Source organism: Gracilinanus agilis, chromosome 2 (assembly GCF_016433145.1).
Source record: "Gracilinanus agilis isolate LMUSP501 chromosome 2, AgileGrace, whole genome shotgun sequence".
In the NCBI taxonomy this organism is placed as follows: Eukaryota; Metazoa; Chordata; class Mammalia; order Didelphimorphia; family Didelphidae; genus Gracilinanus; species Gracilinanus agilis.
In genome coordinates, this window is record NC_058131.1 from 453639665 (window position 1) to 453664679 (window position 25015).

At 36.0% G+C, this 25015-nt stretch overlaps 1 protein-coding gene across 1 annotated transcript in view; it reads left to right on the forward strand.

The window, feature by feature from the left end:
• The first annotated feature begins 224 nt into the window (after positions 1–224).
• Positions 225–25015, forward strand: part of CNIH1 (cornichon family AMPA receptor auxiliary protein 1) — a 30751-nt gene continuing 5960 nt past the window's right edge. Inside the window, exons 1-4 of the mRNA XM_044661982.1 lie at positions 225–422; positions 18246–18314; positions 22936–23048; positions 23628–23771. Of these exons, the coding sequence (XP_044517917.1) occupies positions 342–422; positions 18246–18314; positions 22936–23048; positions 23628–23771 (407 nt within the window). The 5' untranslated portion in view covers positions 225–341. The remainder of the gene's footprint in view (positions 423–18245; positions 18315–22935; positions 23049–23627; positions 23772–25015) is intronic.

Genomic DNA, 25015 nt, shown 5'->3' on the forward strand with positions numbered 1-25015 from the left:
CACTAAACACTTCAGGTGAACACTATTTTCTTTATTTGGCCTCTATACGGCTTAGTACGGTAAAAGCTTGGCACATAACCCTACAATACAACACGTGTTAAGAGATGCCAACTTGCAGGCCCTGAGAGCCATGCAAACTCTCGCCGCCAGGGTGCGGCGGGCAACGCACTAGGCCACACCGCCGGCTGTGTTCGCCTTGCGCAGGCGCAGTGTAGCGGAGCTGCGAGGGCCGCGGCGCAGGTGGCGGCCCGGGGGAAGTGAATGGTTTTACCCAGCGGGCCCCGCGTTGGCCCTCTCCTCGGTCGTTTCAGCGGTGCCTGTTATCCTATCTTTGTGGGGTCATGGCGTTCACGTTCGCTGCCTTCTGCTACATGCTGGCGTTGCTGCTCACCGCCGCGCTCATCTTTTTCGCCATCTGGCACGTGAGTAGCGAAGCGGGGTCCGGGGGAGGGAGAAGAGCGGCGGCAGCGGTGGCTTTCCCTGGTTCTGGCCCGCCATTCGGGCTAAGGCGTCGGCTTCTCTTGGGAGATCGGCCCAAGGAAATACCGGGCGCGGCGAAGGAGGAGCTACCGCCTGCGTTAAGGAACTTCGTGACTCCGGTACCCCCACCGGCTTGCCTCCGACATACTGACCCACCTCTCCCCATGCCTAACCACCCAGCCTCTCACCCCCTCAGTGGCATCCCCTGGAGCAGCGCAGGCCGCCTTCCCCCGCCCCTCCTTCGGTGCCTTAGAGGGCTTTGGTTCGAGCGCCCGCGGCATGAGTTTGCCTTTTTATTTATAACCCTTTCCCTTTTAACTCATTCTCTGGGGCTTTTTTACCACCGATCCCTTGGAAGTCTGTCCACTTAGGATGAAAAAGCGACGGGGAGGTTTCCCAAACTCATAATTTGCCCGTTTGCAGCCCTTTTGGAAGGCCAGAGTGAGGTGAAGCAACTTAAACTTTGAACCTTTTATCAGTTTTACTAGTTTTGTGAGTTTCCAAGCCTACTCTGGTGGCTTTCCAAAGTATCTTGAGTTATTGCTTCCTCCACCTTGTATTTATTTACCTGTGTGCTTTTAGTAGATCTCCATCTTTCTCACTCCTAAAAATGTAAACCTCTTTGTCGAACATTGCTAATTTTGTGTTGTTTATTTTGGGGTTTTTGTCTTTACTTTCTAGTGCTGTGCTGTGGTAGCTTAATAAATGTTTGAATATTTAAAATTTAAGTTCTGTGTATTTAAAATAAGATTAATGGATTTAATTTGCCACGTGCTATCTCAACTTTGGTGCGTATTATTTGCTATGACTAATTTATTTACGAACACTTTTAAAATAGTATTTTGAGAAGGTAAATAGTTAAGTATTTCATATGCTATTCAGAGGATCCATTAAAACTGACTTACCATTTGTCTTCTTGTCCTTTGTCATTCCTATCCTTGTTATTGATGCTTCAAGGAAGATACACCCACAGGACTGCAGGCTTTCCTTTAATTTTAGGTCATTTTATAGTTCTTAGTGATGAACCAGTTCATCATTCAGGTTGTCCAGCTCTTTTCCTCTGATCTACTTGACCCATCTTCTTTACTGATGTAACAATAAACTGGTTGTCCGGTTGCATCCATTTAGTTTTTCCACTGTTTGTTTGGGTTGGTTGTTATACTGTGAGTAAATATTCTAAGGTTTGATGCAGTCTCTAATATCCTCAAGCAACTGATTCCTCTCAAATATCTTTGGAAGCATACATTTCCCTTCTTTTTTATAAATCTCTCAGGTTGCAATTTATCCAAGAATCATGTATACATGATAAATTCTTTGTTAGAGAACTGTTAATGCTAGGATTTATTCTACTAGTCATTTTTTTAAAATGAACAACCAGTATATAGTATATTTTTATAGCGCCTTTATATTGGTTGTATGACTGTAAAGGTTGAGAATCATTTGTGAAAGCCTGCTCCTGTCTCACGTTGGTTAAAGATATTCTTGAAAAACACAAAAGTAATACTCATTTCATAAAAGTGAGAAGTGGACATATAGATCAGTAGTTACTGTTGTTTTTATTATGGTCTTTTAAAGATAATATTAATCTGTGATTTCCATCTCCCTTCTTTTGGTATACTTTCTCTTAAATATTGTTGGGATTGTCACTTTCAGCACAGTTGTTTTCCTTATATAGTTGGTCTGGTCCAGGCCCTCTTCCTAATTGTCATCTCAAACACTATTTCAGCTTCCTCATATAAATACTATTGTAGTTCTTTTGTCATTGATTATGAAAATTGTTATAGAAATGTTGAAATTTTGTCCTATTTTCTGATAATCCCTCTCAGTTTGATTTATGTTCTTGTCATAATAGGGTTATTCTCCAAAGATTTTTTTATCTTTTTAAAAAATTTTTAAAAATTTTTTAAAAATGTTTATCTTTTTAAAAAATAGTCTTTGTATCACTTGTCTTTATATCACTGTAATTTCTGGGGGAAACTAACAATCCTTTGTCTCCCTTGTAGATTGAAAACCTTTTATATGACAAAAAACCAAAACAGCTAAAATCATCTGATAGCATTATATATAATAGTCTGCTTTATATGGTCTCCTGCCTCTTGTGACAAGGAAGTATGCTTTATTATGTACTCCTTGGAACCTACATTTAAAAAAAAATGACTCAGAATTCAGTTTACTTTTCATTTATATTGTTTCATTTTATATAGCATTCTTTTGGTTCTTTAAATTTTACCTTATTCAGTTCATATATAATTCTGCTTTCTTTCTTTGAGTTTCTTGTATACATTATTAATTCTGTCAGTCAGCCAACAAATATTTAAATGCCTGTTGTTTGCCCAGCACCTCTTGTGTTGAGCTTTATGCAAATAGCTTTATTTTTTTAATCTTTAGGGATACTCCTATCTCCAAATTTTTTATTGGTCATCCTGGAATGCACACCCTTCTTATCTCCCCTTCTGAGAGTCTTTCCTCCTTTAAGATGAATTTTAAACATCTCCCCTTCTGAGAGTCTCTTTCCTCCTTTAAGACGTATTTTAAACATCATCTGCCTGAATCTCCCCCCAGTCTTGTCAAATCAACAAGCATTTATTAAACAGCTATGTACTGTAAAAGGGGGGAAAAGGGGGTTTATGGGTTCAATATATTAAAAGATGGTCACCAGAGGATTGAACTATTATCAATCCTCAATTAAGAATAATCTCAAGTCAAAATTGACTTTTATGGAAGTTTATTTACAATTAAGGAAAGAGAGAGGAAATAAGAATCTAACCCAGTAGGTAATTTATTACAATCTTCTAATTAATCCAGGTAGTTCTTAACCCTCAGCTGAGAGTTAGAGGGCCAGAGGCCCAGAGGTGAATGGAGTAAAACTTCATTCACAGAATCTGCTAAAAGAAATTTCTTAAGAGAAGTTCAGACCAGCAACAATGCAATGACCCAGGACAGCTCTGAGGGATTTATGGTAAAGATGCTACCCACATTCAGAGGAAGGACTGCAGGAGAGGAAACATATAAGAAAAGCAACTGCTTGAACGTATGGGTCGGGGTGGACATGATTGGGGATGTGGACTCGAAATTACCACACCAATGCAACCACCAACAATTTGGAAATAGGTCTTGTGTGTCGGCCATGGGTGGGGGGAGTGTGGGGGGCGAAGGGGAAAGTAGGAGCATGAATCATGTAACCATGTTAAAAATGATTATTAATAAATGTTTAAAAAAAAAAAAGAGACGTTCAGGAAGATTCAGTCAGTCTTTAAACTCACCAGGTGGAATTCAAAGAAGATATTTAAAGCAAAGCAGTCTCACCAGGGTCTCAGTGGTCCAACACTCCTCCACAAACCAGAAGAGGTCCATCACCAGAAGCCCTCTTCAACTGAAGACCTCTCTTTCACTCAACTTCCTCTTTTTAAAGGGTCACTTATGCGTCACTTCCTGTGCTTTCCCCTAGCCTACTGTCCAATCACAATAGACACTTTCTCATAGAAAGCCTAGGGGTCGGTCAGTCGATTCTGATTCTTCACTCCCTCTAGCACAAGTGGGTTATGGGCCTCCCAGGATTAGAGGTGTTCTCACCTTTGGTGATTAAATCTAAAGATGGGCAGTGTAGACTTAATCTAATTATCACAGTACTTAGTACTAGGCACTGTGCTAAGTGCAAGTGATATAAAGAAAGACAAAAACCAGTTCCTGTTCTCAAAGAGGGCTCAAGTATAAGGCGAGAGATGTCACAAACAACTAGAGATGTGACAAACAACTGTGTACAAAAAAGATCTAGATATGATCAATTATAGAGGATCAACTGAGAGACACCACTAATAACTTTGGGAAAGAGTTCTTATAGAAAGTAGAATTTTAGCTGGAATTTAAAAGAGATCAGAAGACAAAGATCAGGAGAATTCAAGGCAGTCAAAGGACAGCCAGAAGAAATTAACAAGAGTTGGGAGATGAATTATCTTTTTCAGGGACCAGCAAGGAGACCATTGTCACCAGATTTCAAAGGGGGTGACATGGTCAGATCTGTGTTTGAGGAAGAACCAGTTGATAGTTGAGTGAAGGATGAACTGAAGCTGGAGAGACTTGAGGAAAGGTGACCAAACAGCAGGCCTTGGCAGTTGTTGGATTAAGGCAGTGATTCCCAAAGTGGGTGCTACTGCCCCCTGGTGGGTGCTGCAGCGATCCAGGGGAGCTGTGATGGCTACAGGTGCATTTATCTTTCCTATTAATTGCTATTAAAATTTTTAAAAAATTAATTTTCAGGGGGCTAAGTAATATTTTTTCTGGAAAGGGGGCAGTAGGCCAAAAAAGTTTGGGAACCACTACATTAAGGTGATATAAACAGTGGATATAACATCTGTCCTGGAGTTAGGAGGTCTTAAATTCTAATCCAGCCACAATGTGACCCAGGCAAGTCACTTAATGCTGTTTGCCACAGTTTCTCATCTGTAAAATGAACTGGAGAAGGACATGGTAAATTTCTCTAGTGTCTTGGCCAAGAAAACCCCCAAAAGAGTCACAAAGAATCTGACATGACTGAAAATGAGTAAACAGTGAGTATGCAGTTGTCTAGGCATGAGGTGATGAGGGTGTGCCTTAGGGGGTTGCAATGACAAAAGAGAGAAGGAAGCATATACAAAAGATAATATGAAAGTAGAATCAATAGAATTTGGAACAGATGGATATGGTGGAGAGAGGTAAGAGTGAAAACTCAAGGATGACACCTTTGTAACCAACATGGATACCCTTGACAGTCATATGGAAATTTAGTAGAGAAGTGTGAAAGATAAGTCCAGTTTTGAACATGAGTTTAAAATATCTGTGGAACAAATTGTAGTATGTGAACATAACGGAATATTATTGTACAGTATGAAATGATTAAATGAGCAATTTTAGAAGAAACTGGTAAGACTTCAATGAACATATGCCAAGTGACCAGAAATAGATCAATTTAAACAATGAAAACATTTTAGAGAAAAATAACTTTGAAAGACTAGAACTCTCTGATCAATGGAATGATGAACAACAAATCCAAAAAAATGAAGATGAAGCAACTCTTTCATCTGACAAAATAATAATGAGTTTATGATTAAAAAAGAAACTTTTTTTTAAGATATGGCTAATGTAGGAATTTGTTTTTCCGGTATCCACAACTGTATATTGAGAACCTTATTTTGGGTGTTTGCTTTTAAATTTTTTGCTTAATGGGAGGAAGGGGTAGTAAGAGAAACAGGTTAATTTTTTTAAAATGCTTATTAAATGAAAAAACAATTAGAAATAAACTAGTCTATGATTTACCAGTAGATCAGATCATTGTTCTTTTACTGTTGTTTCATGTCTACTTACATGCTTTGCACATTGTAGATACTTTAGTTTTTTTATTAGATTTATTAATATTATCATTAATGGAGTTATAGGCATAAAAAAATGAAAACAAAAAATAAGATAAAATATCTATGGAATATCCACTTTGAGATGTACACCAGAAAGTTGGAGATGCAAGACTGGAGGTCAAAAAAGGGTTAAAACTGGATAAGTTTGAGAATCATCAGCATAGAGATAATTGAATCTTTGGGAAATGATGAGATCTCAGCAGATGAGAGGAAAATAGTGTAGGGGAGATGAGAAAATGCTCAGGACTTAGCTGCCAAAGCCGATGCTGTGTTGGAACAAAAACTTAGTTGTAAAATATTATAAAGAAGAAAGATAGGTGATTTATAATCAGTATGATTCATGAAGTAGAAAGAAAAAGAGTAAATTATAAATCACCTATCTTTCTTTCAAGTTAAAGAAAACTTGGCTTAGTGCCAGGTATTCCTACCTTATTTTTATGTCATGGACCCTGTTGACAGTTTGGTGAAGTCTTTGAACTCCTTTTCATAATAATGCTTTTAAATGGGTAAAATAAAATACATAGTGCATTACAAAGAAAACCAATTATATTAAAATATCACAATATTAAAAAGCAAAACAAAACCAAAAAAAACTCACAAACCCGAAGAAAAGAGCACCTGATTTGAGCAAAGTCATTCCATAAGCATCTAGAGATGATAGGAAAACTACAGAGGAAAATGGAAATTATTTGCAAAAACTTTTAAAATTTTATCAAGACTGATAGAATTAGCACACTTAGTTACTAACATCCACTGGGATGTTGTTATCAAATGACACTAAACAAGTAACACTAAACAACAAAGTAGGGGAAAGACTTAAAAGTGTTTATTTTTCCCATTCATTTATTTAGTATTGATGGTGGTTCATTATGACTTCTTTAAGCACAATATAGTTTCCTTTTTTTGACACTGCAAATGTTTATCTTTGCTTTCTGTGTTAGCAAAACTGCAGCTCTTGTTTTTTTAAAATTCACCTGATAGCATAGGATATTTTGTTTCAGGAGATTCTGCAGACATTTTTAGATGTGTTTCTCTTATGCAACTGACTATTGGTTTGTTTTTTATTAATGTCTTTGTCATTCTTTCAATACATTAATTTGTTCGATTCATTCCTGTTTAAAGTAATAATTCTGAGTTTTGTATTTTCTTCCTTTCATTTCTTTAGTATTGCTTTTTCAAAAATCGCCTTTTATTTTAAGTCCATAATTGTGCCTGGTATTAGTTTTGCTTAAACTACTTTTGTGCTAATCTATTCTCACAGGCTCTCCTCTTCTCTTGAGTCACTCCTCCCCACCCCCATTGATCTACATTTTCCCAGCTTCTTGTACTTTAATTATTTACTTTTCCAGTAATGTTCTATTTCTTCCTTTCTTTTGTCCCTTCTCTTTTATTCAATTAAGCAACTAGTTGAAAATCATATATTTGATGAGAAAAAGATATTACAGGTCACAAAGATTCAAGCAATGAGCTTAATAACAAATTTAATCTTATCTAGTATTTTCTGATATTATATGCTATCATTTGCATGGAAGTAATTTTATTTTGATCAGCCATTTAATAAGCCATTCAAAAAGCCATTAAGCTTTTAAAATGTAAAAGCCCAGTAAATTTTAGCCAAGTCTTCATCTATATTATCTATACATTTGAGACTTTAATGTTGTGTTCCCATAGAACACATTCCTTCCTGTGGAATTGAATCCTGATGTTCTCATTACATTCAGAAAAAGTAGCCTCAGAAAACAAAAATGGTTCCTAGGTTAAACCCATCATGAAGTTCTCATCACTTCTCCAAGAGACATTCACTAATCTTCCATCTACAATGGGATGAGACCAAGTTGGTCATAGTGGTTTTATACCACAGCTGCAAGGATGACTAAGTAGAAAAAATAATTGAAATAATCATTAAAAGTAGAAAGATTTTTTAAAAGCACATAATTATCTCAATAGATGCAGAAAAAGCCTTCAACAAAAGTACATTTATTTTTGCCAAAAACCTTACAAAGACATAGAGGAAACTTTTATAGTGTCACAAGAAAAGGATCTCTCTAAAACCAAGAGCAAGGATCATATGCAATGTGAAGATATATTAGAACATTTCCCATTAAAAACAGCAATAAAAAAAGTCTTCATATTCTTTCTACCATAATTTAATATGGCTCTGGAAATGCTGGAAATAGCAATAAGAAATCAGAAAAAAAATTAAAGGTATAAAGAGAAAGAGAAATAAAAATGTCCATATTTGTCAATGATAGGGTATTTTAAGAATGATTCTTAAAGGATAAATCAGTAGCTGGGGGAGTATTCAGCACTCATGGCTAGACTGTGCCAATATAGTAAAAGTGACAATACTATTAAAGTTAATTTACATACACTTTTAATGTTCTATCTATCAAATTATCAATTAAAATAATAATAGATTCTTTTACGAAAAATAAAGGATCTAGCAGCAGCTGTAATAGCAGCTCGAGGAACTCTTAGCCCAGAGATGGTGAGTTGACCAAACAAAATTAACTGATCAGAAAGAGATCCCAAGGGACCCTAGAGTGCAGCCGGTGCTGATTGGCAACTATGTTGCCCATAAACAACTCTGGGTCACAGTTCCAGCGTGGAGAGCAGCAGTTGAGGTCTGTTGGAAAGGAGCATGGGCTCTGGTCACGGTTCCAAGGCTGGGAGGAGCACTAGCCCTTGTGGCTTCAGGAAAACAGGGGACTTGGTCACAGTTTCAGGGCCCGGAGGAATGCTAGCAGCTGCAGGGGAACAAGGGCCTTTCCTGGCTAAAGGCCAGAACAATGACCATACTTCCCCTTGGATTACCCCACATTGGAAACATTGAAAACTTTCAGATCCTCAAAACTACCTCTGAAAACAGCAGTACAAAAAAGCCTGAAACTTGAAACTGCCTCCTCCAATCCTTTGAGTAGAGCCCAACTTTCACATAAAGTTTAAAGTCAAGAAATAGACTGGAAAAATGAACAAACAACAACAAAAAAAGAACTTAACTATACAAAACTACTACAATGGCAGGGAAGACCAAGACACAAACACAGCAGAAGGCTCTTAACACCAAAAATAGCTACAAGCAAAGCCTTGAAGAGAAGTGCTAATTGGACATAAGCCCAAGAAGAATTCCTAGAAAAATTAAAAGAGATAAGCTTATTAAAGGGAAAATTTGGAAAAAGAATTGAGAGTAATGTATGAAAAGAATAGTTTGGTAGAAGAGCCATAAATACTGTACAATGATCAACTGTGAAAGACTTAGCTACTCTTAGTAGGACAATTCTAAAGGACTTACAACAAAGCATGATATCCACCTCCAGAGAAAAAGAACTATTGAAGTGATATGCAGATCAAAGCTTACTATATTTCACATTAGTTTATTATTTATGGTTTTATTTTGGAGTTTTGATTTTATATGCAGAGTTACTCCCAGGCTTAGGGGAAGACTAGACCAGAAGGAAGAATGGAAGGGAAGAGGTAGCTCCTTGGTCCTTCTTACCACCTTTCCAAAGAGGTCTGGAATTTACTGCTCAGGCAGAGGCTTGGGGGCAGCCTCACTGTAATGATGGAGTCTGCAGCATCCATTGCACAGGCCCAGGCCAGGGGAGCAGTATAGAATCATGGGCCAGCTTTCCTAACCAACACCTGCACTCAGCATTGAGGTTTTGGGAAGAAGTTCATTAAGCTTTTTGGTTTATTTAATTATATAGATTATTGTTGTCTTTTTTTAAAAAAAATAAAACGTTTGAGAACATCTTTAAAAAAAGTATTCTCATAACAGTGACCAATCTGATAATATGTTTTGCATGATAATACATGTATAATCTAGATCAAATTGCTTACCATCTCTGAAAAGGGGTAGGGAAGGGAAGGAGACAATTTGGATCTTTTAATTTCAGAAAACATATTGAAAATTGAAATCACCTGTAATTGTGAAAACAAAATAGCGTTGAATTTTTTAAAAGTATATGCAATGGGATTGAGGGAAAAGTCAATTATGGAAGATAAACACAAGATCATAGAATGTTTTTTTTAAATTGTCACAACTATCCCAACCTCTGGTAATTGCCACCCTGATCAATTAGCAAGAATGAACATTGAGGCAAGATCCTCCACTAGCAAAAAGCTGACAATTCTGAAGGCTCAATTGATGTTTAACATTTTTTAGCAATAAAGTATTTTTAAGTTAAGATATGTACATTTTATTTAGATTTATTATACTTAATAGAGTACAGTATAATGTAATAAGCATAACTTTTATAGGGTACAGTGGATAAAGTGCTGGGCCTGGCATCATCATAACTTTTCTTTCTGAGTTCAAATCTAGCCTCAGACATTTAATAGCTGTGTGACCCAAGGAAAATCACTTAATCTTATTTTCCTCAGTTCCTCATCTGTAAAATAATCTGGAGAAAGAAAGACAAATCATTCCAGTATCTTTGCCAAGAGAACCTCAAATGGGGTCACAGAGTTGGACATAACTGAAAAATGATTGAACAATAAACTTTTATATGCACTGGGAAACTAAAAAATTTGTGATTCATGTTATTGCCATGGTCTAAAACCAAACTTGTAGTATTTCTGAGTAATTTGCAACTTTGATAACATGAAACTGGGAAATTGCACAGACAAAATGCATCTAGGATAAGAAAGGAAGTTGTCAAATGGGAATAAATCTTTACATAAAATTTCTCTGGTAATGTTTTAGTAAGATGTATCAACAATTAACTGATTTTTATAAGACCAAAAGTCATTCCTCAGTCGATAAATGGGCAAAGGATATGAAGAAACAGTTCTCAAAAGAATTGTATGCTATTAACAACCTTATGAAAGAATGTTGCAAGACAAAAACAACCCTGTGGTTTAACCTCATACCTTTTAAATTAGCAAAAATGAAAAAAGATGGGAATAATCAGTGTTTAAGGGTTTCTGGGAAGATCAGCACACTACTGCATTGTTGGCTGAGATTGAATCAATATAGTTACTTTAAGAAAGCAATTTGGAATTAGTAATAAAGTGAATAAAATGATCCTATCCTTAAAGTCCCAAAGTCCCAGGGGCAGGTAAGTAGCACAATGGATAGAGTGCCAGGCCTGGAGTTGGGAGGACCTGGATTCAAATCTGGCCTCAGATAGATCCTGACTGTGTAACCCTGGGCAAGTCACTTAACCCCATTTCCCTTCTCTCATCTTTCTGTTTTAGAATTGTTATTAACATAGAAAAAAGTAAGGGCTTTAAAAAAAAAGTGCCCCATATGTACCAGATATTAACAACTTTTTTTTGATAGTAAAGAATTGAAAACAAAGTATATGTCTATTGATCGGGGAATAGATAAATAATTTGTAGTGTACATTTTAATATTACTGTGCTATAAGAATTTATCAATTTGATGAACACATAGAAGCACAGAAGGATTTGCATTAATTGATACAGTTAAGTAAACAGAACTGAGAAAACAATACCATATTGGTAGTGATTACAACAGTGTAAATAGAAACCCCCCTGAAAATATCCAGAGTAAATTTTGCAAAATTATAAAGAACAATCAAGGCTGGAAAGATGTGAGAAAACATTCTCAACTCATCCTTTTGAAAATATAGGAGATCCACATGTGTCACAAGTTTATATTGCACATTTTTTCATACTTTTTCATTATTTCTTTTTCTTTTTTTTCTTTTTTTTTTTAAACCCTTAACTTCTGTGTATTGACTTATAGGTGGAAAGATTGGTAAGGGTAGGCAATGGGGGTCAAGTGACTTGCCCAGGGTCACACAGCTGGGAAGTGTCTGAGGCCGGATTTGAACCTAGGACCTCCCGTCTCTAGGTCTGGCTCTCAATCCACTGAGCTACCCAGCTGCCCTCTTTTTCATTATATTGATCAGTTATGTTGGGGGTCTTTTTTTTTTCCCCTATAAACTACAATTTATTATATAGAATGGGTTTCTGGGACAGGAAAGGGAAAAGGTACTGGCCAAAATTGTTAGGTTAAAAAAAACAAAAGATATCAATATACATTTAATGTTTTAAAAAAGGAAAACAGATTTCATGCTTCTGTTTTATGGGCAAGATCTCCTCTTTGGAATAATGACCAGTGATGGAATTTTGTTGGTCTTTTCCACCATAAAAAGTTGTTTCTGGACCATGTCAGCACCCATTAGGAGACATAGGCTCTCTTCTGAATTAAACAGCCAGGTTGATGCCATTAGTAGCGTGGCAAGGTTGGAAAAGTACCATGGTCAGTCTGGACATGGGGGCCATGATGCTCTATGTTGTTTTGGGGCAAGGGAACTTATGAAATGAGGACAATGCTGCTGTTTTTGCCTATAAGGGTTCCTAATCCCTAGTGGAGTGCATATCTTTCTTAAGTAGTAAATTGTCCCTCTTCCACTATGTCAGTGAAGTTTGGCCCTGCTAGATAATAGCTTGCCCCTGTCTTGGGATCAGGTGTTCCACTTTCTAGAGGTCATGCCTGTGACAAATCAGGGCCACGTTAGAAAAAAAGGAGGCCTCTTTAGTCTAAGATTTCCCAGATCCAGCCTCAAGAAGACTTATAAACTATAAGAATTAGAAGCTTCAGGACATAGTTCTGTTTGGCTCTTACTCCACCTGGCACAGAATCATTACCTCAGAAGGGTCAGGAAATGGATTAGGTCCTACTTAACTGGCAGATCTTCCTTCTTGGAGAGTTTCTTCCTGGAAAGAGCTTAGATGATCACAGGTGATTCTGTAGGGTACATTCTTTTTAACAGTTTGGGGGAAGTGAACCTTTTTGAGTATTTTGGAGAAAGGGGATTCCTTAGCCCAGGGGTCAGCAACGAATGGCTCTCAAGCCATATCTGACTCTTTTGAGGGCTAGATATGGCTCTTTCTGCAGGAGCCTTAAAGTCAATTTTTTTTCAGGCACTGTTACAGGAGTGCGCACTGTTACAGGAGCGCGCACTGTGAGCACTGTATGGTTCTCACAAAATTACATTTTAAAAAATGTGGCGTTTGTGGCTCCCACAGCCGAAAAGGTTGCCGACCCCTGCCTTAGCCCATTTGATGGCAATCCTGAATTGTGAATGTATGTGCAGGAGAGTTGTTACCTAGCCCCTGAGTAAGAAGGGGGATAGCCCCTTGGCAGAGACTTTTAAAGGAGCACAGATTTGTTATTTCCCTGGCAGGTTTTCAGGGATGAAAATGTCTCTTGACTCATAGAATGGGAAACTTTTTTCCTGTTGTTTTTTTTTCTTTAAATTTTAAATTTTTTCCATAATTTCTTTTCTCCTTCCCCTCATCTCTCCCTCCCAGAGTTGACAAGCAATTCCACTGGGTTATACACATATATTATCACTTGAACCTATTTCCATATTATTCATTTTTATAATAATCCTTTAAAACCAAAACCCCAAATCACATACCCATATAAACAGGTGATAAATCATGTTTTCTTCTGGATTTCTACTCCCAGTTCTTTCTCTAGATGTGGAAAGTATTCTTTCTCATAAGCCCGATTTTTAATCATCCCACAATGTAACAGTTTCTCTGTATAATGATCTCCTGGTTCTGCTTATTTCACTCTGCATCAGATCATGTAGGTCTTTCCAGTTCTTATAGAAATCCATCAATTCATCATTCCTTATAGCACAGTAGTATTCCAATCATGTACCACAATTTGTTCTGCTATTCCCCATTTGAAGGACATTCCCCCATTTTCCAATTTTTTGCTACCACAAAAAGTACAACTGTAAATATTTTTGTACAAACAGATCCTTTCCCAGTTTTATCTAGTAGGGATATAAACCCAGTAATGATATTGCTGGATCAAAGGACGTGCATAGAATGTGTGTAAATGGAATTAGCTCACCCTCATTCATTCTTTAGACTTTAGCCACCAGGAGTTAAGTGAGGAAGGGGAGGTCTGTGACCCACATGTGATAGTGACAAATCAAAAACAAGTGACTGTCCCCGGGCAAAACAGGGTTGGGGCTACCATTGTTCACGTGAAACTGGAGGTGGATGCAAGAAGTGGAAAAAACTGCTATCTTTTAAATATGATGGTAACTTCCTGTGAGGGGCTTTTGACGCTTTGAACTTGGCTGCGAAGGAATTCGGGTGAGACCTCAGACTGCTTCCCTTTGAATTGTCACGTGGGTAAGTTAGGCTGACTCTCTCTCTTCCCTTGGCATTTCTAGAGGCTCTAGCCTCAAGGAGGCCTCTCTTCTTAGAGGAAACCTTGTGGCTAGAAGCCTTGTTTAATTAACCTCTGTGCCCCCTCTGCTGGGGCCTCTGAAGCCTCCCTGGTCCAGGTCAGAGTTTTCTCTCTCTCATTTTCCCTACCTTACTAATTGTAAATAAACCACCATAAAAGTCATCCTGACTTGGGTCTCTTATTTTGGAATCGAATAATCGATCCCTGGCTAACAAACTTTAAATATCCAGTCCAACCATAATCTTCCTATTTTCCCTTTTTACAAATGGGAAACTTTGACAGGTTACATCTCAGCTCTAAATATCAATCTTCCCACTGGGACAGGCTCCATGTGAGAGCATAATGTCCTCTGAGCTACTGTATTACAGATGATCCTTCCTCCATACCTATAAAAAATAAGATCATTGACTTTTATATTACCTACACTGCCTCCTTTACTTTACTTGTCATGGCTTTATATTGAGAGATTAATTGAGAATTGTCCCGACTTCACTTATCACATGACAGATTTGCTTCTTTGTTACTCTTTTGGTCACCTTGCTACTTTACATCTTTTGGGGACCATTATGACAATCGCTTTTCCCCCTCTTCTCTTTCTATTTTTGTTTTATCTACACTGAACTTATTTGCATTGCTGCTTCTCAACTAGGCTTAGGTAAAGACCTTTAGTGTGTTCTTACTTGGGAGAGAGTATGATAGGAGCAGTATCTTAAGGCCCTGCCTTATAGTTTTAGCTAGTTTCTCTAAAGGCTTGTTGCCACAGTCTGATCTATTTTTTCTGTAATAGATAGGAAAGCTGCCTTTGAGTCCTGATTGGTCCAGTGGGCTAAGGCTTATGTAGTTCACATGCCTTCACTATCTGCTAAGTCAGTGATAGGCAAACTTTTTAAGGAGGGGGCCAAAGGAAAGGAAATGCTCATCTGTCAGTCTGTTTCTAAGGCAACTCTTTCGAAGTTTCATTGTATTGTATCCTACTCATTGTATTTGTTAGATTAGGAATAATGTCATGAGGCTGGGTAGAACATTTCAGGGGACCGCATCTGGCCCTCAGGCCATAGTTTGCCCATCACTGACCTAAGTTATAAAAAAGCCAACCCTTGAGAAGTCAGTGTTTTTCAGACTTGTGGAATATTCCATTGCTATGTGAATTAATTCACCTTTTCTGACAAAACAGTGGCAATCATAAATCAATGCTCTTATTTTACAGATGAGATTGCCCAGAGAAAAGCATGTAACAGAGGGAGTAGCATGGTCAGGAAGATGAATCTCTATCCTCAATCTTATATGTGGTGGTCTTGAGAGGCACTTTGAATATGGTAGCCAGAGAGCTTACCTTGACATCAAGAAGACCTGGGTTCAGGCCCTTTTTCTAACAAATATTTGCTGTGTTACCCTGGGCAGATCACTTAACCTCTCTCAATGCCCCAGACAGCTCATAAAATTTTACATTGTAAAGAAGGTACCAGTCTTCTTTTGGACTTTCTTTTACCAGTGAATCATAGGTCAGATTCCATTCCCTTAAAGATGGCTACTGACACATACTGTTTACGGATAAGTGATGTTTTATGTTGTAGAGGGGAAGGTAAAAGGGAATAATTAGAAACACAGGAAATCCCCCATAGGTTAGATGGAACCCCCCCTGTGAAGGAAGTACTGGGAGGATATAAATAAATGAGAATTGTATGGAATGAAAAGGTCCAGAGATGGTGTTGTGTAGGTTGGAAGGAATATTACTACATTGAAATTACAAATCTATCGAAGAAGCATTTAAACTGTAGAAAGGTTACATCTGAGCTAACTTATTTAATTGACCTTTTTTGTTCAATTGGCGTATAATTGTTAACACTTAGTAATCACATTATTCATGAAGCTAGATACTGCTGTGCCATGCAAATCAGTTTACTTCCATGACCAGAATTTGAACACTAAAATTGCATTTGTCTGTCTATAAATTTATGCTTTTGGTTACAAGCTGGACTCGATGAAGATACAAATTCTCATTGTTTGGGGGTGGGATGGACACATATACCTTGTTTGATGTTGGACTAGTTAATGTCAGTCAGTAAACATTTGTGAAGTTCCCACTATAATTTTATCTTCATTTCTGGCCAAGTTTGTCACAAATATGCAATGAAATATAATTGGAATACGTAACTTAAAATATAAATAGTCCTTATAAGCCTCCTCTTGATCTTGCTATTCCTATTCTCCCTAGTGATTATGCTATATCTCTCCTTCCCTTGTTTGTCATGCCATTTCTCCTTGATAAAGATGTCAGTAGTTGATGCCTCCTTTTACCTCTCTTCTCATTCTTTTTTACACCTCTACATTTTGGCTTCTGGCATCATTCAACTGAAACTATTCTCTCCAAAATTACCAGCCATCTCTTATTTGACAAATCTGATATTCTCTTACTTAGTCCTTTTCTTGGCCTTTTTTATTAAACCTTACCTTCTCTGTCTTAGAACCAATACTATGTATTGGTTCCGAGGCAGAAGAGTGGTAAAGGCTAGGCAGCGGGGGTTAAGTGACTTGCCCAGGATCACACAGCTAGGAAGTATGTAAGGCCAGATTTGAACTTAGGACCTCCTATCTCTAGACCTGGCTTAATCCACTGAGCCACCCAGCTGCCCCACTCTTCAACTTTTCTGAAACATTCGACCCTGCAGATTACTTTCTCTTGGATATTGTTTCCTCTTTGCATTTTCATGTAGCTGCTCTATCTTGGTTTTCCTTATACCTTGTCTAGCCAATCCTTCTTTGCTGGATCTTCATCAATGTCATATCCCCTAACTATGGCTATCTAAGAGAGATCTATCCTGAGCCCTCTTCCTTCTATACTCATACTTAATGATTATATCAGCTCCCATGAGTTTACTATTATTTCTTAATAGGTTATTCTCAGATCCCAGCTCTTGCCTGTTTTATGCAGTCCCACATCTTCAACTGTCTGTTGGACATTTTGAACGGCGTGGCCCACAGGCATCTTAAAATTCAACATATATAAAACAATTCATTACTCTTCTAATACCTACCCCCCTTCCTCCCTGCACCCATATTTTCCCATTACCCCAGAGAACATTATCATTCTCCCAGTTATAAAGTAACAAACCATTAAATTCATTGCCAAATCTTATTGTTCCTCTTAACATCTGTTGTTTCTGTCTCTTCTTTACATTTCCAAGTCACTACCCTCTGGTAGGCCCAGACCACTACAAGAATTTTCTTATTGGTCTCCTTGCCTCAAGTCTTTCCATACAGCTACCAAAATGATTTCCTTGAAGTGTAGGTTCACTTCCCCGCTAAGTAAACACATTGGTACTGTTTTTGTGGAGCAACATAAGAAGTGATCCTGACATTTTAAGCCTTTTAACAGCCTGTTCACACCTTCCTACTTTTCTAATCTTTTCACGTTTTATCATTTTCTGTGATTTAATGATATCAGTACTTGATGTTCCACAATTATGATGCATCATGATCCTCCCTGCCTGGAATGTTCTTCGTTTTCTCCACCTTTTGATATCCATAGCATATGTCATCTTTCACAGGAGACCTTTCCATGTCTCCTTATCCACTTGAACCTCCCTATATAAAGTTACCTTCTATGTGCGTATTTGTTTACATGTTGTCTTCCCCATTAGTTAAGTAAGCTACTTGAGAGTGGGGATGGCTTTTGTATTTTTCTCCTTTGTATTTCCAGTTCTTAGTACAGTATTTGGCACATAATAAGTGCATAACAAATACTTATTATTAAGAAATAAATTGATATCATAAAGGAAAATGATGAATTATAATGGCAGATATACTGATATAATTCATTCCCTTGTAAACCTTGTGCGAGTTAATTTTAGAAAAAAATATGGTAAAGAGACTGGAGTTGGGTTCAGGAAGACCTGTGTTTGTTTAAATCCTGTTTCTGTCATTTACTAGTTATATAAACCTGAACAAGTCACTTAATCTCCCTGGACCTCAGTTACCTCATATCTAAAATGAAGAGGTTGGATTAGATGGTTTCTGAGGTTCCTCTTCATCTCTAAATCTATGATCCTAATATAATTTTAAAATTGTAAAATTTTGTCGGTTACAAGCTATTGGCATAAGTTGGTGCACTTTAAAGGATGCTTTATTTGGGGCTATAAGCAAATGAGTTCATTAAAGAAAAAATCCTAATTGCTTTAATTTTATTTTAGATTATAGCATTTGATGAGCTGAAGACTGATTACAAGAATCCTATAGACCAATGTAATACACTCAATCCTGTAAGTTACAATATAACATAGTATTTCTCTTTAGTTTTTTAAGGTCTTTGATTTTTACCTTGATATAATTATAAATAACCATTATCCTAAGAAGTACATGTGTATTTTTTGAAATAGGCAGAATTTTAAAAATTATTTATTTTCCTTTCATGCTTGAATATTCTGACTTATTAATCTGCTGGTGATCTTGTCAGCTGTCATACTAACATTCTCCCAATCTGCTTTTTACATTGTCGGCACAAAGACAGTTGAAAAGGTCAAAAAGATTAAAAGAGTCAAAATTGCATTAAAGGTGTGTACTGCTTTTTAGTTTAATGTTTTAATGCCACCTTCATTTTTGGGGGAGGGTTAAGAACATTGTATTTATGTTAATGTTTTGTTTGGTGTCTTCTCTCATGCCTGTTCAGGCTTGTAATTTCAAAATTTTCATATTTTGTGCAAATGTTTGCTTGCTTTCCAAGTAGGGAAAACTGTTACATGCTTTGACTGCAACCACATTTAAGTTATATGACAAATTTATTTAGTTTTTATTTGGAAAATTCTAGAGACTTGAGTTAAAATAAAGTAACCTCATTAGTAGTAGCCTATCCTAACAGTCTGAGATTATGAACTCTGATAAGTGTGTTATCATACAAAAGGAATCTACAGTGTAAATTAACCTATTTTACCTTTTGATTTCCCCTTCCCCACCTTAGGAATACCCTAGAACCTTAATTTATGCTCTCAGGGTCTGTACTGTAATATCTCATACATCTTTGATGTGATGAGAACTTCTTCTGGTATTCCTGGCATATAATTGCTTTATTATGGTTCCCAAATAGGCCAAAATGGACATTTGAACTATATAAGGTGCTTAGGAATGCTGGATATATTACTGTTTTAGATGGATTAGTCTCTAGCAGGCTTAATTACAGCTAATTAGAAATTAAGATATTTATTAGAAATGATAAATCTTCAGAGCCATGCAAAAATATACTTCATCATAGGCTTTCCAGGGAGGAATACTTTAAAAAGTGAGAGCTAAACACATTGACTTATCATTGATTATTTTTAAAATATGTACTTTATTATGGATTTCTATTTAATTTTTATCAACACTTATCTTACAGTGGGTATTGTTTAAGGTATCAATCTTCTAGCTGAGTCTACAAAATAGAATAAGAAGAATTGGCCTGCTCACTAGAAAACGGGCTGTTAAAGAACCTATTAGAAAGTGAGAAATTTCAATGTTTTGACAATAGTCATTGAATATTATCGTCTATCTTTTCTTACATGTATTTTTAAAAAGTATTTACATGGCAGCTTCCTGCCTGTTAGTAAAATAGTGACGTTTCATTTAGATGTCTTATTTTTTTCTGTTTTTCTTAATAGGAAAATTCTCAGATTTTAAAAAAAAGTATGTATTTTTATTGCAATGGTAGTGGGAAGAAGAGTTATTTTGATGCACACATTTTATTTTAGATGGGAGAATATAGTGATTGTTGTCCTAATAACTGTGCATCTGACAGTTTTCCCTATTTAAAATTTGTTTTGAAAGTTACTTCTGCCAAAGTATGGGGGAAGGAAATAATACAATTTTTTCCTTTGTATAATTTTTTAACAAAGGACAATTTTAATTTGCATGTTTAAATTAAATAGAGTATCATTTTAAATCATATTGCATGAAATAATTTTGAAGAGTTCTTTCTGTAACTAAATTTCCTAAATATGGTAAACAAATTATTTGAAACTATAGTTTTCTAAGAGAGATATATAAAAACACATTTTCGACTTTTATGAAAAGCATTGGTTTCATACTTGGAACCCCAGTTTCCAGTCTGTATTTCTTACCCTTCTACCAAAATAGTATTTTTTTAAACATTGGGGAACAATGCTTCTATAGCATTTTAACCCTTAGCCCAAACTTAAATCTCCAAATACTTGAGCTCTCAACTCTAAAATAAGAATTCTTAATATTTTTTTAAAAAATATTTAAATTGGGGGCAGCTGGATAGCTCAGTGGATTGAGAGCCACACCTAGAGATGGGAGGTCCTAGTTCAAATCTGACCTCAGACACTTCCCAGCTGTGTGACCCTGGGCAAGTCACTTGACCCCCATTGCCTACCTTTACCACTCTTCAGCCTTAGAGCCAATACAGTATTGACTCCAAGATGCTGAAGGTAAGGGTTTTAAAAAATATATATATTTAAATTGACTTGTTATAATCCAGTTTTAACAAGTATCACTAATATAGCTTTATGGGATATATAGGGCATATATTTTGAGTTTAAAATTAAATTGTTGTATAAAAGCCCTTGTTTTCTAAAGGTGCATTTCTGTGGAAATGCTTGACTATTCATATTGTAGATAGCAGGCTTAAAAATATGTAATATATGTATATTAGCTATATAAAAAGTCCTAACTTGAAGATATATATTTAAATAGTTTAAAAGTTTAATGAATATAAGTTTATTTGCTGATTAGTCTTAATTGAGTTATGGAAAGAAATTATGAGGATAATAAGCTAGTAGCCGGCTTTGGTGTTGCCTATTTAAAATACTGCTATTAAAACCCTTTTCAACTGTTTTGTGTTAATATAAGTAATTCTTTTGGGATATTATTTTTATGCCTAAGGTCAATTGTGAGCAGAGTTCTAGTATAATAAATCATTAAGTATATTAAGTATCTACTATGTGCTAGTTGACGGTATATAAAGACAAATAGTTTCTCTGTGCTCAAGAGGCTTATTACTTATGGAAGACAATGTATTCATATATAAATATATTTTGAATAAATGCAATATAGTAAGGGAGAACACTGACCCTTGGAATTAAGAAATGTTTCATATAAAAGGTAGTACTTTAACTGAGTCTTGAAGAAAGTGAGAGATTTTTTAAGGCAGAAATTAGAAAGGAATACCTTCTAGGCATAGGGGCCATGGAGTGCTTTAGGTGAAGAACAGAGTGAAGGCTATTTTGGCTGATTCATCCAGGTCAATCATATATATGGAGTTCTGGAGAGCTAGGCTAATGTCAGGCTGTGAAAGGCTTTAAGCACCAGCATATTTTATGCTTATTTATATTACATATTTATATATTATATATACAGTAAAATATATTATTTATATCCAACACCAGTATATTTTATACTAAGGGCATTATGGAACACTCAGGTTTAGAGTAGGGGAATAGCCTACTTAAAATCCTAAAAATTAACCTGACATTTTATATATATATATATTTTTTTTTTTCATTTAAAATAGCATGGCAAAAAATTTAACATAAAAAAGAAAGCAAGTATAAATTTTTTGAGCTCGTTCTGGTATTCATATTTAATTCACATTAAATATATACATATTTCCTGTGGCACTTTAAGGTTTACATATTCACATTAAATAAAATTTTGCACCTTTCTATTATCCTAATGAATTTTTATTAAATAACTTTCCTTGTGTGCTATGCTTTCATAATCTGAAATTCATAATGCTGTTATCTGCAACCTCTCCATTGATATCCCCTCCAAAAAATGAGCTTAGCAGTACCAAGAAGAGTAATTAATTTCATTGCTTTGATGTAATTTCCCTCCTACATTGCAGAAAACATATTTGTATTTGTGCATATTGGCATCCATACCATTGTACAGAAATTATTGGCTGATCACTGCATAGAGAATAAAATTTTGTGGTGGTTATGTGGTTCATACATGTTACATTTTAAATTTTAGTTAAGAGCTTAAAAATTTTAACATGCAAACTTTTCAGAAAAGCTTTGGTTTTGTGAACTATTTTCTATTATGTTGCATGTGATCAGATACCTCATTTTTATATTTTATGTCATGTACAAATGTGGAAAATAAAATATATGCTCATTGATTTTTAAATAGCAATGTAAAAATAATCCAAAAATTATGATCACTTTTACTACCATCTGATTAGAATTACGAGTCCCCATAGGGTTATGGACAGAGGGCAAGGCTTAAAGCCAAGAAGCTCTGGGGTTGGATCCAGCCTTTGACATGTACTGGCCCTGTGACCCTGGACATGTCTCTTAACTGCTCATTGCTCTAGGCAAAACTTTGAATCAGCATTGATAAAGAGGGTTTCCTCAATTGGAGTTCCCTTGCCAATGACTTCATCTTATGCATGCTGTCCTAATTTATATACTTTGTGTGTAAGGAGAGGCAGCATGATATAATGGATAGAGAGCTATCCTCCTATTCAGGAAGACTTGGGTCCATCCAGGCCTTGAGACTTTTCTAGGTCTGTACATGACAGAGAAGGGGCTGATCAGCCTTCAGAGAAGTTCCTTGTCAAGTGCTCCCTACACTGATGAAGTCACACTGCCCAGCAACTTGTAATAGCTGGGTGACTGGGTGACTTAGAGTCAGGTGAATTTACTAGGTTCCTTGGGACAGTGCAGGCTGTGTCTTCAGTCTGTGTTCATAAAAACCCTGCTGTTAGTGGAGAGGTCAATATGGAGATGAAATCCTCAATAGCTCCTTTGATTCTTGGTTCTGAAAAATAGCTTTTAATTAAGTGAAATTTGTTTCCCAACTTATGCCTAATTTTATGTTTACTTAGTAATTTCATTAACCTTCCAGTCAAGCTGTTTTGATAATTCTGATTATATATTTTTCCTCCAGCTTGTACTTCCAGAATATCTCATCCACGCTTTCTTCTGTGTCATGTTTCTCTGTGCAGCAGAGTGGCTTACATTGGGTCTCAATATGCCACTCTTGGCATATCATATTTGGAGGTAATATTTAGATAAACTTCTAATATCCCTTTTAAAATTATAATTACATTAGAGCACATTAAAAACATCTAGACTAATGCTCATTTTAATGTGATCAGGTGGGTTGGCATATAACTTTATACATAACTCGTAGCATTTTTAAAACTAAAAAAACCATTTTTTTAAAGAAACTAATGACAAAAAGGATAGATACCTGTTCACTCAGTACTTTATTGCAATAATCAGAACTGAGATATGCAAGAGCAATTCTAATTAGTATATTTTTCAAGGGTTTATTTGGACATGTTAAAATAATGTTGCTGTCTTCAATTTAATTATTCATCTTTTCATTTCTGAAAGTATTTGGCCCTAGAGGTTATTTGTTCAGTTCTTTATATTGTTTACATTGATGGTGTTTTAAGGTTTTTTTGTTTCTGAAAATATTGTAGATCTTTCATTATGTAACTGTTATATTGAATTAAAAGCATATGATTTTCCTCTATGGGTCCTGCCTCACTTTTCTTGATTTTGAGAGGAAGAAAATCCCTACATAAAAGTCTACCTCTTTTCCGAGTGACTAATAACCTATATTTCTAACAGGTATATGAGTAGACCTGTGATGAGTGGACCAGGACTTTATGATCCTACAACCATCATGAACGCAGATATTCTAGCATACTGTCAGAAAGAAGGATGGTGCAAATTAGCTTTTTACTTACTATCATTTTTTTACTACCTATATGGGTAAGTTGGAAAAGTATAATAAAAGATGTATAATGTGGCTGCTTAGAATTATATAGTCTTTAAGGTTGCTACTTTATATTTTCACACAAATAATTTAGTATCTAAACCCTTAGGTAATGTGTGCATGTGTGTATGTATATACACATATGTAATACATCAGAGATAACTACTTTGAAATTGGAAAAGATTTTGGGTAACCTTGAATAATACCTTGATTTTTTCATATTCAGCCTGTAGAGGATGGTTCTTGCTTTCCATGGCTAAATAATGGTAATGAAAGAATGGGTTGTTAAAGAAAAAAAAATTGTTTCCTATATAATCTTGACTAGGCTGAGATTAGTCACATATGCATAATGATCTTTATCTGTAAGGTTTATGCACTGTCTTGTAGGCATCTGAAAGTGAACATGACCAAAACTGAACTCATTATTTTCTCCCCAAACCCTCTTCTTTTTTTAAATTTGTTTTTAACATTCTTGTAAATTTTGAGTTCCAGATTCTCTCCCTCCAACTAAGAAGGCAAGAAATATATCAGTTATACATGTGAAATCATGAAAAACATTTCTATATTAGTCATATGGGGGGAACAAGATTATATTTCAATTTGCACTCAGAATTCATCACTTTTCCTCCACTTTCAGTGGAGGTATATTTTTCGTCTTGAGTCAATTGGAATTATCTTGGATCATTGTATTGATCAGATAAGCCAAGTATTTAACAGTTGATCATCATTATACACTGCTGTATGTTTAAGTGATCTCCCAGTTCTTTTCACTTCATACAGGTCATTCCATGTTTTTCTCAATGACTTCCCACTCATTTCTTATAGCATAACAATTCTCCATCACAATTCATATGCCACAACTTGTTCACCCTTTTCCCAACCAATGAGCATCCTCTCATTTTCTAATTCTTTGTCTCCACAAGAAAGTGTTGATACAAATATTTTTGTATATATGAGTCTTTTTCTTATCCTTCGATTTCTTTGGGGTTCAGACCCAGTAATGCTATTGTTGGGTTAAAGAGCATGAACTGTTTTATAGCCCTTTGGGCATAGTTCCAAATTGTTCTCCAGAATGTGATTGGACCAGTTCACAACTCCACCAACAGTTCATTGAACATTTCTGATATTAGGTGGTCCCCTAAAATTCTTTTAATTTGCCTTTAATCAATGGTGAATTCGAGCATTATTTTTATGACTATAGTTTTGATTTTTTTCTCCAAACTACCTATTCATATCTTAT